Source organism: Crotalus tigris, unplaced genomic scaffold (assembly GCF_016545835.1).
Source record: "Crotalus tigris isolate CLP2741 ecotype Arizona unplaced genomic scaffold, ASM1654583v1 scf7180000020177.261782, whole genome shotgun sequence".
Lineage (NCBI taxonomy): Eukaryota > Metazoa > Chordata > Lepidosauria > Squamata > Viperidae > Crotalus > Crotalus tigris.
The window spans coordinates 1-12,931 of NW_024097893.1; the positions used below are offsets into that span (position 1 = coordinate 1).

The window sequence follows — 12,931 nt, forward strand, 5'->3', positions numbered from 1 at the left end:
CGGCTGGAGCTCAACTCTGGACGCCGCTACGGCCTCATCGGCCTCAACGGCACCGGTAGGCCAGGAGGAGGGAGGGAGGGAGGGGGCGGTCTGCTGCTGCTGTTGCATCATCGGGTGGCACTTCCCTCCCTTCTCACTCTCTCCCTCTCCCTCCGTCTTCCCATCTCTCTCTCGCTCCCTCTATCTATCCCTTCTCTCTCCCTCTCTCTTTCTCTGTCTTCTCCCTCCCTCATTCTCTCTCTCTCCCCTTCTGTCTCCTTCCTCCTCTCTCTTTCTCCCTTCTCTTTCTTCCTCTCTCTTTCTCTCCCTTCTCTCTCTGTCTTCTTCTCCCTCCCTTTCTCTCTCCCTTCTCTCTGTCTCCTCCCTCTCCCTTCTCTCTCTCTCCTCTTTCTGCCTCTCTCTTTCTCTCCCTTCTCTTCTCCCTCCCTCTTCCCATCTCTCCCTCCCTTTCTCTCTCTCCCTTCTCTCTGTCTCCTTCTCCCTCTCTCTCTCCCTTCCCTTTGTCTCCTCCCTCCCTCTCTCCCTTTTCTCTTTCTCCCTCCTTCCCTCTTCCTGTCTCTCCCTCCCTCCCTCTTTCTCTCTCCCCCTTCTCTCTGTCTCCGTCTCTCCCTCCCTCTCTTTATCACCCTGTTTCTCCTTCTCACTCTCTTCCTCCCTTTTTCTCCCTCTCTATATCTCCCTCCCCTCTCTCGCCCTCCCTCTCTCCCTTTTTCTCCCTCCCTTTCTCCCTTTCTCCCTCCCCTCTTTCCCTCTCCTCCCATCGCCCTCTCTCACCCTCCCTCTCTTCCTCTCTCCATCCCTCTCTGCCTCTTTCTCCCTCCTTCCCTCCCTTTCTGTCTCCCTCCCTCCCACTCTTTCTCTCTCTCCCTTCTCTCCCTCTTTTATCTCTTTCTCCCTCCCCCTGCCTCTCTCCCTTCTCTCCTCTCTCCCTCCCTCCCTCTTTTCCCCCCTCCCTCCCTCTTTCTCCCTCCCTTCTTTCCCTCCCTCTTTCTCTCTCCCTCCTTCCCCCTTTCTCCTCCCCTCTCCCTTCTCTTTCTCTCCCTCCCCATCCCTCCCTCTCACACTCCCGCTTCCTCTCCCTCCCTCCCCCTCTTCCCCTCTCTCTCCCTCCCTCTGTCTCTCTTGACCTTCCTCGTCCTCCCTCTCTCCCTTCTTTCTCTCTCACTCCCCCTCCCTCCCTCACACTCTTCCCCCCTTCCCTCTCCCCCCCCCGTGCCCATCCATCTCCCTCACAGGGAAGTCCATGCTGCTGTCAGCCATCGGGAAGCGGGAGGTGCCCATCCCGGAGCACATTGACATCCACCACCTGACCCGGGAGATGTCGCCCAGCGAGAAGACGCCGCTGCAGTGCGTGATGGAGGTGGACACGGAGCGGGCCATGCTGGAGCGGGAGGCTGAGCGCCTGGCCCACGAGGACGGTGAGGCCTGCGGGGACGGCCTCTGTGGCGGGGGGCGGGGGGCCCTCCCGGGCCTCTCGGGCTCAATCTGGCTCCTCTCCCTCTCCCTGCAGCCGAATGCGAGAAGCTGCTGGAGCTGTACGAGCGGCTGGAGGAGTTGGACGCGGACAAGGCGGAGGCGCGCGCCTCCCGGATCCTCCACGGCCTGGGCTTCACGCCCCTCATGCAGAGGAAGAGCTTGAAGGACTTCAGCGGCGGCTGGCGGATGCGGGTGGCGCTCGCCAGGTGGGTGTGCTGCCAGCCTGGCCCTTCTGGGACCCCCCCCCAATCTGGACCGACCTTTGGGGGTCCCCCTGGCGGAGCGGAGGCCATTTTCCTGAGGGTTTCCTCTCTCCGCAGGGCGCTCTTCATCCGGCCCTTCATGCTGCTCCTGGACGAGCCCACCAACCACCTCGACCTGGACGCCTGCGTGTGGCTGGAGGAGGAGCTGAAAACGTGAGACGGGCATCCCGGCGCTTGGGGCGGGGGGCTGCCTTCCCGGGGGCGGGGATGTTCTTCCGCCTGGGGGGGGGTAACCTCTGGGCTTCCTCTTTCAGGTTCAAGCGCATCCTTGTGTTGATCTCGCATTCCCAGGACTTCCTGAACGGCGTCTGCACCAACATCATCCACCTGCACAACCGCAAACTCAAGTACTACACGGTAAGTCGGAGGCCGGACTCGGCCCAGTCGGCGGCTCCCGGTTCTGGACGAGCAGAGCTCTTCCCAAAGGTCCGGGGGGGGGGGTGTTTCTGTTTTCGGCGCTCGCAGAACCCATTGGTTGCGGGGTGATGGGGGAATCTGCAAACGCCTCTCTCTCCCCGCAGGGCAACTACGACCAATACGTGAAGACCCGCGTGGAGCTGGAGGAGAACCAGATGAAGCGCTTCCACTGGGAGCAGGACCAGATCGCCCACATGAAGGTACGACCGGTCGGCCTCTCCCGAACTCGCGGCCCTTTGAGTCGGGCTAAGCTCCGGCCGGGTGTCCCCCCCCCCGGTGGGTTCTTTCCGCCCCCCGAAGGAAACTCTTGCGCCGTTGCAGAACTACATCGCCCGCTTCGGTCACGGGAGCGCCAAGCTGGCCCGCCAGGCCCAAAGCAAAGAGAAGACCCTCCAGAAAATGATGGCCTCGGGGCTGACCGAACGAGTCATCAACGATAAGGTGGGTGGCGAGCGGGATTGCCCCGCCTCTCATCCGCCCCCCGGTGCACCTCGGACAGAGTTGTGAGTTGTGCTCCTCCCGTGTGTGTCCCTAGACCAGACGTGTCAAAACTCGCGACGTCATCTGATGTCGCGCAACGTATCGGAGCTTTTTCGCCATTGCCGGCAATGGGGTGGGCGCGGCTCCAGTATGGTGAAACTGGCCCGTGGGCCAGCAGTTGGACACCCCTGCCCTAGACGCTGCTCTCCTTATTTTTTATAAGGTTTTTTTAATTCATTTTTCTATACATGCTATAATAATATTTCAACCAACGTGCTGAGTTTACATGCTAATACATATTATTATGATTATTATGATTATTATTAAAGTAATAATAATAATAAAGTAATAATAATTGTAATAAAGTTGGAAGGCACCTTGGAGGTCATCTAGTCCAACCCCCTGCTCAGGCAGGAAATCCTATATGCCATTTCAGATAAATGGCTGTCCAGTCTCTTCATAATAATAATAATATAATAATAATAATTGTAATAAAGTTGGAAGGCACCTTGGAGGTCATCTAGTCCAACCCCCTGCTCAGGCAGGAAATTCTATATGCCATTTCAGACAAATGGCTGTCCAGTCTCTTAATAATAGTAGTAGTAATAATAATATAATAATAATAATAATAATAATGTTGGAAGGGACCTTGGAGGTCATCTAGTCCAACTCCCTGCTCAGGCAGGAAATCCTATATGCCATTTCAGACAAATGGCTGTCCAGTCTCTTAATAATAGTAGTAGTAGTAGTAATAATAATAATAATAATAATAATAATAATAATAATAATAATAATGTTGGAAGGGACCTTGGAGGTCATCTAGTCCAACCCCCTGCTCAGGCAGGAAATCCTATATGCCATTTCAGACAAATGGCTGTCCAGTCTCTTAATAATAATAATAGTAGTAGTAATAATAATAATAATAATAATAATAATAATAATAATGGAAGGGACCTTGGAGGTCATCTAGTCCAACCCCCTGCTCAGGCAGGAAACCCTATATGCCATTTCAGACAAATGGCTGTCCAGTCTCTTCATAATAACAACAACAATAATAAAATAAAAGATGGAAGGGACCTTGGAGGTATCTAGTCCAACCTCCTGCTCAGGCAGGAAACCCTAGACCATTTCGGACTAATCCTTCTTTCTTCCAGCCATCGATAAAATCAGTCCCAAATGTGATAATAGTCCGTTTCTTCTTTTTCTTTCAGTCTCAGAGTCAATCTGTCCATCTCTGCACATTCTAGTATTTTTTTTAACTATTTCCCCATCCGACGGCAGTCCTTCGTTGCTCCAGTGTTGCACCAATATAATTCTTGCCGCTGTCGTGACGCGCAAGATCAAATATAAGCTTTGCTTTGTTAGTCTTTTCTGGCATTATACCCAACAAAAAAAAAGTTCAGATTTCAAATCAACTTTGTTCTCCTAACTTCTGTTCTAGCCAAGATGTATCTTTTCCCAATAATTCTTTGCTTTGTCGCGCGTCCACCAAACACGATAATACGTGCCCGGCTTATGTTTGCATTTCCAACATCTATCTTGACATGTTTTTAAACATCTTCGCTAATCTGGCTGGTGGCCAGGGCCATCGAGAAAACCTTTCGTATCAGTTTTGGTTAGGACAGTGGTTCTCAACCTTTTTAATGCCGCGACCCCCAACCGGTCGTACGTCGAGGACTACTCAACTGGTCGTAAGTCGAGGACTACTCAACTGGTTGTCAGCACCGTTTTGCAGAAGGGACTTTTGGCAGGCTCAGAGGGCAGGAGAACAGCCTGGACAATTCCATGGTTTTGAAAGCCAATAGAATTAGACTCTATTCAAGAGAGTCTATTCTATTGGCTTTCAAAAGCCAATAGAATAAAAGGGAGTAGCCCAGCTAAGGAAAAGGGGGGGGGGAAATGGCGGACTGCGTTGTTTGGCGACCCCCGTGAAATGGTCCTTCGACCCCAAATGGGGTCCCGACCCACAGGTTGAAAACCTCTGGGTTAGAAGAAGATGGATAAATTATATTCAGAATAAATATGGGACTAAAAAGTTTCATTTAGCCTACGAGTGAATTTTAGAGTATTATTATGATATTATTATTTTTAGTATTAGAGTTGTTTAACAATTTTGAGATTGCATTGTTTCATAATTAGGATATTAATTTGTTTATGTTTTCATTATTATGTTTCTTTTTAATTTGTTTATATTTATGCTAAAGGGGAGTTAAAGTGTAGTATGGACGTGGTTATTTATGTAGTTGGTTAATGTTAGTTAGATTATGATTATTATATTTGTAACCCTGTACTCAGCTCTGGGAAGTTGGGGAGGGAGAAGGGGAGGGGGTTTGGGGTGGGTTATATTGTCATTTTTATAAAACTTTGTAATAAAAAAAAATTATTTCGTATCAGTTTTCTCGATAGGAGATTGACATTCTCCCTTTATCGTTTTGCCCTTTTTATAACCAAAAAATGTCTTTCCGCCCAGACGCTCTCCTTCTACTTCCCCTCGTGTGGAAAGATCCCACCCCCGGTCATCATGGTGCAGAACGTGAGCTTCCGCTACAGCAAAGACGGGGTGAGTGGAGGGAGGGGGAGAGGGAGGGGGGAGGGAGGGGAGGACGGGATGGCGAGCCTCCGCTGTGCTTCCCTCCAGCACTGGATCTACAATAACCTGGAGTTCGGCATCGACCTGGACACGCGGGTGGCGCTCGTGGGGCCCAACGGAGCGGGGAAATCGACGCTGCTCAAACTCCTGACCGGAGAGGTAAGCCCACCCCAGCCACCCCTGCGGTGATGGAAAGGGCCGAGCTCCCTGGAGGGGGGGGGGGCCTTCCTTTCTGCAGCTGTCTCACCGGCCGCTTCCTTTTCAGCTGCTCCCCACCGACGGGATGATCCGGAAGCATTCCCACGTCAAGATTGGCCGCTACCACCAGGTGGAGTTTGGAGAGGGAGGCGTTCCTGGACTATGATGGGTGGCAGGGAAGGAGGGACCCTCTTCCTTGTCCTGCCCCCTCCCCTCCCTCCTCCCCCCCACGCAAAGACCTTTTCAGAAGGGGAGGGGGAGAAGCCTCCTCTTAACGGGCCTTCCCCTCTCCCCCCCCCCCCGCAGCATCTGCAAGACCAGCTGGACTTGGACCTCTCCCCGCTGGAGTACATGCTGAAGTGCTACCCGGAGATCAAGGAGAAGGAGGAGATGCGGAAGATCATCGGCCGCTACGGGCTCACCGGGAAGCAGCAGGTGGGGGCTCGGCTCTCGAGCGGAATAGAGCTGGAAGGGACACCTAGGGATGGATTGGGGGGGCTCCTGCCGAGGCCTCTCCTGCTGCGCTTTGCTTGCTCTGGCCGGAGGTGCCGAGCAGCCTGGGACCTCCACGCGGTTGCTGGCCGGGCTCCGTGAGCGGCTGGCCGGTTCCCTTCCCTCTCGGGGGGGGGGGGGAGGATCTGGGGCCGGAAGCAGCTGGCTCCTGTGGATTGCCACCCATTTCACCTGCAGCTTGGATCCCGGGGCAGGGGCTCTTGGGGTAACCGTTCTCGCAGAGGGAGCTCAGCGGGAGAGGGAGGGGACCGCTCGATCCCCCCTGGCAGTTCTCCAGGCCGGTTCCGGCTGTCTCCCAACGGGCAGCAGTGGCCGGTCTCTCTCTTTCTCCCCAACTGGGGACGACGGTGCTGTACTCGGGCCCGTTTGGTGGCCTTTGCCCCCCCCCGGGGGGCCAGCTGGGAAGGCCAGGCGTGGGTCAGACGGGCTGTGCTGTGCTCGGCAGGTCAGCCCCATCCGGAACCTCTCGGACGGGCAGAAGTGCCGCGTGTGCTTTGCGTGGCTGGCATGGCAGAACCCCCACATGCTCTTCCTGGACGAGCCCACCAACCACCTGGACATTGAGACCATCGACGCCCTGGCCGACGCCATCAACGACTTCGAAGGCGGCATGATGCTGGTCAGCCACGACTTCCGCCTCATCCAGCAGGTCCGTCTGACGGGGGCGGCTGCTATGGTGGCCTACCTGGGCTGGGGGGGGAGGGTTTCTGCTTGACCTCTGATGCCCCTCCCCCTGCGGAGCTCCTGAGGCCTCCCCACACACCGTAATCGGCAGAGCCGGTTCCCGGCATCCCACGCAAAACAGACGCTCCCGGGGGGGCGGTTGGGGGCCTCCTCAGATTATCTTGGAAACCGATCCAAGCAAAGCGGCCAGCAAGCCGTGCACCAAGTTCCCGGAAAATGTCTCGGTGTGATTGTGGATGGTTCGGTAAAAGCACAAAGACCGTATGCTGTGTGAACGCTTGGAATACAGGCAGTCCTCGTTTAGTGGCTACTTCAGTGAGCAATCACTGAGTTGTGACAGTCCTGAAAAAGTAACTCCGCAGCCATCTCTTGCATTTAGGATCTATAAAGCTGAAGGGAGATCATAAACTCTTGACCGTGTTTAGCGAGCCCTTCGCTTAACAACCGAACGGCCGTGGTCCCTTTGCGGTCGCCAAAACGAGGACCGCCAATAAATGGTTTCAGGGAATTGCATAAAATGAAAACTTGGGGAGCTCCTCGCAAGGCCCCAGTGCTCCAGCTTCCCGCCAAAGTCGAATTTCAGAATGTAGGAAGAAACCCAAGGTCTGTGGGGCCGGAGAGGGGAGGGGGGGTGTAGTGCAGTTTAGACATAAAACGTGCCGCTGTACGATTCACGCAACGAAATTGGCAAACCACGATTCAGCGAGCTGTACAAACCCAGCCTGCGGGTTCCTCCTCCTCCCCCTCTCCCTCACGTAGGCCCTCCCCCTTCTCTCCCCCCCGGTGGCCCAGGAGATCTGGGTCTGTGAGAAGAGGACGATCAGCAAGTGGCCTGGCGACATCCTTTCCTACAAGGAGCACCTGAAGTCCAAGGTGGTGGACGAAGAGCATCAGCTCACCAAGAGGATGCACAACGTTTGAGCCGCCGTGGCAGCAAAGTCCCAGCCCTGCTCCTCCCCCCTCCGACACGGGTGCCGGCCTCCCCGAGGGAAGAGACGGGCAGGGTCCCCCTGGCTGCGCCCGGCCTCCCCTCGGCTTCTCCCCGCCTCTGCCGCCCCAAAGCCCTGCATCCGCCCAGCCCCAGCAGGGCAGCGAGAGTCGGCCTGGCTCCCTGCTTCAGATCCACCACTCCAAACTTCGATTTCTTTTTAATAATTATTTATTAGTGTAATTGCATTCCTGCCTGAGAAGGATCGGTCAATAAAGAGAGAGGAGCTTCACGCTTCCGCCTGCTTCTTTGGGGAAGGGGCCGTGTGGGGCTTTGGCGGCCCACGGGGGGGGGGGGTCCGTTTCCTCGGCACCGGGATCAGGGACCTCCCCGGCTGTGGCACATTGTTCCCCTTCTCCTCCAGGGGAGGGACGTGGGTGCGGACGGGCTGCCGGGAGGGGGGAAACGGGCTGCCCCAGGGGAGCCGAAGGGCCCCCCCCAGTCACACAAGGGACAAGGCTGGGTCCATTGCCTGCGGCCCTTTCGCCTTCCTCGGGATCGCCTCCGCAGTCCAGCAGCGTTGGAGGCAAGATCCCCTCCAGTCTGCGCCACCCGTTCAGTGGGGAGGGGACCAGTTTCCTCTCGGCTGCGATGTCTCCCGGTGTGATTGTCGTGGCCTACTCCTGACATAAAAACGGCTCTTTCTGCCTCCCCTTGTGGCGTCCATGTGGACGAGGGACGCTTGGGTCTTCTCCCCACCGTTTGGATCTGGGGGGGCTCCCCCTCTCTCGCGTTTGGGCCTAGGGGGGTGGAGGGCTCAGTGTGTGTGCGTCCTGCAGTCATGGACCTGCAAGGTCAACCCAGTTAAATCAGTGCTGTGCAGCCCACAGTAGCAAGGGAGCCACACAACAGCCCCTGAGCTGGTCCGACGGTTGAGGCAGCTTCTGGTTTTGAGAGAGTCTGGCAAAAACAGCCTTTAATCCTCTGGGCCCTGGTTCTGCTCAGGTGATAACGATCTGTCTTTATCTGTCTGTCTATCTATCTATCTATCTCAGTGGTTCTCAACCTTTCTAATGCCGCGACCCCATAATACAGTTCCCCATGTTGTGGTGACCCCCAATCACTTATACATCACCAGGTGCCAGGGGCGGGGCCAAAGAAAAGAGGAATAAAATGGCGGACAGCCTTGTTTGGTGACCCCTGTGAAATGGTCGTTCAACCCCAAATGGGGTCCCGACCCACAGGTGGAGAACCACTGATGTATCTGGTCTCTCATTATCTGTCTTCTGTTCATATCATCTACCTATCTCTATCAATATCTGTCTCTATCAATCATCTCTACATACCTATCTATAAATCTATCCATCGATATATTGTTGTTGTTAATTGCGAAGTCGTGTCCGACCCATCGCGACCCCATGGACAACGTTCCTCCAGGCCTTCCTGTCCTCTACCATCTTCTGGAGTCCATTTAAGTTCATGCCTCCTGCTTCAGTGACTCCATCCAGCCACCTCCTTCTCTGTCGTCCCCTTCTCCTCTTGCCCTCCATCTTTCCCAGCATCAGGCCCTTCTCCAGTGAGTCCTTCCTTCTCATTATATATAGATATATTTAGATATTTGTTTTCTGAGGTTTTCGCGGGTGTTTGTATGTAGGTCTTTGGTTATTTGGGTTTTCTCCCCCGTCAAATTGGAAGTGTCTTGGCGACGTTTCCACGAAGTCCCGTTCGTCATCTTCAGGCTGGTGTTTTCAGCTTCGTGCTTCTAGGAGCAATGTTTAGATATATGTCTGTCATCCAATTCTCTCCCTCCCGCTCCCTCTGATTTGTTGGCTGTCCCTCCTAGGGACCAGGCGGCCCTCCTCCCTCCCTCCGCTCTGTCTCCGTGCAGGAGCCGAATCCAGAATCCAGAAGCGGAGACCACCCAGCCTCCCCTCTGCCTTTTGCCAGCCAGCCTGCAGACCCTCCCTCAATTTCTGTCCGCCCTGCGGGTGGTTCTCAGCGGAGCCGGGATTGGGCAACTCAGCCGCTCCGTGCCAGGGCCTCTCCGCAGACGGTCACCACTCTGGGTGGGTGACCTCACTTCCCCTCCTGGCGGGGGGGGGGGGCTGGGCAAGGCGTCACCCGATGACGATGACAGTGACTCAGCCTTTATTTCTGCTTTCCCTATTAGGGCTCTGCTAAGGCAGCTGTAAGGCCTCCCTGGAAGGGGGAGGGGAAGCTGCTGCTCCTCCCTCTGGAGATCCTCTCCCTCTCTCCTTCTCCTTCTCTTTCTCTCTCTTCCTCTCTTCTTTCTCACTCTCCCCCTTCCTTCTCTCCCTCTCTTTCCTCTCCCCTCTCCCTCGCTCTTCTCTCTCCCTTCCTTTTCTCTCTCCCTTTCTTTCCTTTCCCCTTATTCTTTTTTCTCTCTTCCTCTCTTCTTTCTCACTCTCCCCCTTCCTTCTCTCCCTCTCTTTCCTCTCCCCTCTCCCTCGCTCTTCTCTCTCCCTTCTCCTCTCCCCCCTTCTCTCCCTTTCTTTCCTTTCCCCTTATTCTTTTTTCTCTCTTCCTCTCTTCTTTCTCACTCTCCCCTCCCTTCTCTTTTCTCTCCCCTCTCCCTCTTCCTCGCTCTTCTCTCCTCCTTCCCTCCCTTCTCTCCCTTTCTTTCCTTTCCCCTTTTTTCTCTCTTCCTCCCTTCTTTCTCACTCTCCCCCTCCCTTTTCTCCCTCTTTCTCGCTTTCCCTCTCCCTCCCTTCTTTCTCTTTCCTCTTCTTTCTCTCCCTTCTCCCCCTCCCTCCCCCTCCCTTCTCTCCCTCTTTCCCCCTCCCTCTCTTCTCTTTCTCGCTCTTCACTCTCTCCCTTCTCTGCCTCTTTCCTCTCACCTTTCCCTCTTCTTTCTCACTCTTTGCTCTTCTCCCTCGTCTCCTTTCTCTTTCCTCTCCCCTCTCCGTTTTCTTTCTTACTCTTCACTCTCCCCCTCCCCCTTTCTTTCCCCTCTCCCTCTCTTCTCTTTCTCGCTCTTCACTCTCTCCCTTCTCTTTCCTCTCACCTCTCCCTCTTCTCTTTCTCGCTCTTTGCTCTCCTCCCTCCCTTCTCTTCCCCTCCCTTCTCCCTCTCCTCTCCCTCTCCCCCTCCCTTCTCTCTCTCTCTCTCTCTCTCTCTCTCTCTCTCTCTCTCTCTCACACACACACACACACACACACACACACACACGCACACACACACGCTCTCATCTGATTCAATATGATCGTTTGGGCTGTGCCTCCCTATACAGGCTGACCTCCCCACCTGCTCGCCCTCTGCTCTCCCCCAATCTTGCCCCGGCTCAGGGTGGCTCCCAAGCTCTTCCGTGGCCTTCCCTGTTTTACTGATTTATTTCTGGAGGCGTCCCGGCAATTCCTGAAAGACGGCAATTCCTGAAAGACGAAGCTTCTCCCACTGGGGATTGGCTGCCAATCTAACGGCCTCTTCTCCCACCGGAGGCTCTTATAAATAGCACATATTTCCTGAGGTATTTTTTCATGTTGACAGAGCAACAAGAGTTGGGAGCGACCTTGGAGGTCATCTAGTCCAACCCCCTGCTCGGGCAGGAAATCCTATATACCATTTTGGACAAATGGCTGTCCAGTCTCTTCTTCAAAACTTCCAGTGTGGGAGCATTCACAACTTCATTGGTTGGCTGTCTTATTCTAATAATAATAATAATAATAATATGACTCTGATATAAAACGCTTATCAACTCAGATAGACAACTCAAAAGAAATGATCTTATAATAAACAAAAATATATTTTAATGAGAAAGATTACTTGCATTCACGCTGTGGGTTGATACTCCTGGAAAATACATCTTTTGTCCATTTCTTTAGACCATCTCTTTAGGTAAAAGTATGATGCAAGCAAGCAAGGGTAGGACCAATAGTAATAGACTCCTTGGGTGCAATCCCAAAACAACTGGAGCACCACTTGAACACCATCATCGGCATTGACAGATTCGCTATTAGTCAATTGCAAAAGGCGGCCTTACTAGGAACTGCTTCCATACTGTGACGATACCTGTAATACCATCAAACATCCACATCTGCCTATCCCAGGTCCTGGGTAAGGACTCGATAGGTAGACAAAATGCCAAATCCAGTCTGAACATTTGGCTGACTGTGCGATGATCGATAATAATAATAATAAAGCTGGAAGGGAGCTTGGAGGTCATCTAGTCCAACCCCCTGCTCAGGCAGGAAAGCCTAGACCATTTCAGACAAATGGCTGTCTAGTCTCTTCTTAAAAAACTTCCAGGGTTGGAGCATTCACCGCTTCTGGAGGCAGGTGGTTCCATTGGTTAATTGTTCTGTCAGGAAGTTTCTCCTTAGTTCCAGGTTGCTTCTCTCCTTGATTAGTTTCCACCCGTTGCTTCTTGTCCTGCCTTCAGGGGCTTTTGAGAATAGCTTGACTCCCTCTTATTTGGGGCAGCCCCTCAGATACTAGAACGCTGCTATCCTGTCCCCCCTCGTCCTTCTCTTCCTTAAACTAGACAGACCCAATTCCAGCAACCGTTCTTCGTATGTTTTAGCCTCCAGTCCCCTAGTCCTCTTTGTTGCTCTTCTCTCCACTCTTTCTAGAGTCTCGGCATCTTTTTTACATCATGGGGACCAAAACTGGATGCCGGATTCCAAGGGTGGCTTTACCAAGGCCTTGTAAAGTGGTAGTAAGGCTTCACCTGATCTTGATTCTAGCCCATCCCCCCTCTTCTTGCCTCCCCACCCCCACCCCAACTTGGCTTTGTCCTCACTTGATCCCAGCTCCTCCTTCAGTCCGGACACCTAGCAGAGTGGCACTTTTACAAGACCTCTTACCCTCGTCCGGCCAGCGTCCACTGCCTCCTCACCTCCCCCCTCCTCTGCAGCCTGAACGCAGGGCACCTCCGCACGGCACGGCGGCGCGGACCCTGCGTCATCACTGGAGGCTTTGGTGAAGAGACTGGACTGCCATCTCTTGGGAAAGGTGTAGGGACCCCTGCTTCGGAAGGGGGTTGGACTAGATGAGCCATAAGGTCCCTTCCAACTCTGTGATTCTATTCTATTCTATTCTATTCTATTCTATTCTATTCTATTCTATTCTATTCTATTCTATTCTTAACTCTGTTGTTCTGTAAGGGTCTCCTTGAGCAGGGGGTTGGACTAGATGACCTCTGAGGTTCCTTCCAACTATTCTATTCTATTCTATTCACTCTGTTCTGTCAGGGTCTCCTGCTTGCACATGGGGTTGAACTAGATGACCTCTGAGGTTCCTTCCAACTATTCTATTCTATTCTATATTCTAGATTATTCTATATTCTATTCTATTCTTTATTCTATTCTATTCTAAACTCTGTTCTGTAAGGATCTCCTTGAGCAGGGGGTTGGACTAGATGAC

General features: G+C 53.5%; 1 protein-coding gene across 1 annotated transcript; it reads left to right on the plus strand.

Annotated features, from left to right (window-relative positions):
• The first annotated feature begins 6 nt into the window (after positions 1 to 6).
• Positions 7 to 7,841, plus strand: LOC120318315 (ATP-binding cassette sub-family F member 2). Its single transcript, XM_039365752.1, has 13 exons — positions 7 to 55; positions 1,236 to 1,418; positions 1,511 to 1,682; positions 1,797 to 1,892; positions 1,994 to 2,096; positions 2,261 to 2,356; positions 2,478 to 2,597; positions 5,107 to 5,196; positions 5,275 to 5,385; positions 5,492 to 5,554; positions 5,731 to 5,859; positions 6,383 to 6,588; positions 7,407 to 7,841. Exons 2-13 carry the CDS (start codon positions 1,244 to 1,246, stop codon positions 7,540 to 7,542), a joined length of 1,497 nt encoding a protein of 498 aa, XP_039221686.1. The 5' UTR covers positions 7 to 55; positions 1,236 to 1,243; the 3' UTR covers positions 7,543 to 7,841.
• Positions 7,842 to 12,931: the final 5,090 nt, after the last annotated feature.

Coding starts and splice junctions, on each gene's coding strand:
- LOC120318315 (XM_039365752.1), top strand. CDS start 1,244: ATGCTGCTGTCAGCCATCGGGAAGCGGGAGGTGCCCATCCCGGAGCAC. Junction 5,860..6,382: donor GGCTCACCGGGAAGCAGCAG/GTGGGGGCTCGG, acceptor TGTGCTCGGCAG/GTCAGCCCCATCCGGAACCT. Junction 6,589..7,406: donor TTCCGCCTCATCCAGCAGGT/CCGTCTGACGGG, acceptor CTCCCCCCCGGT/GGCCCAGGAGATCTGGGTCT.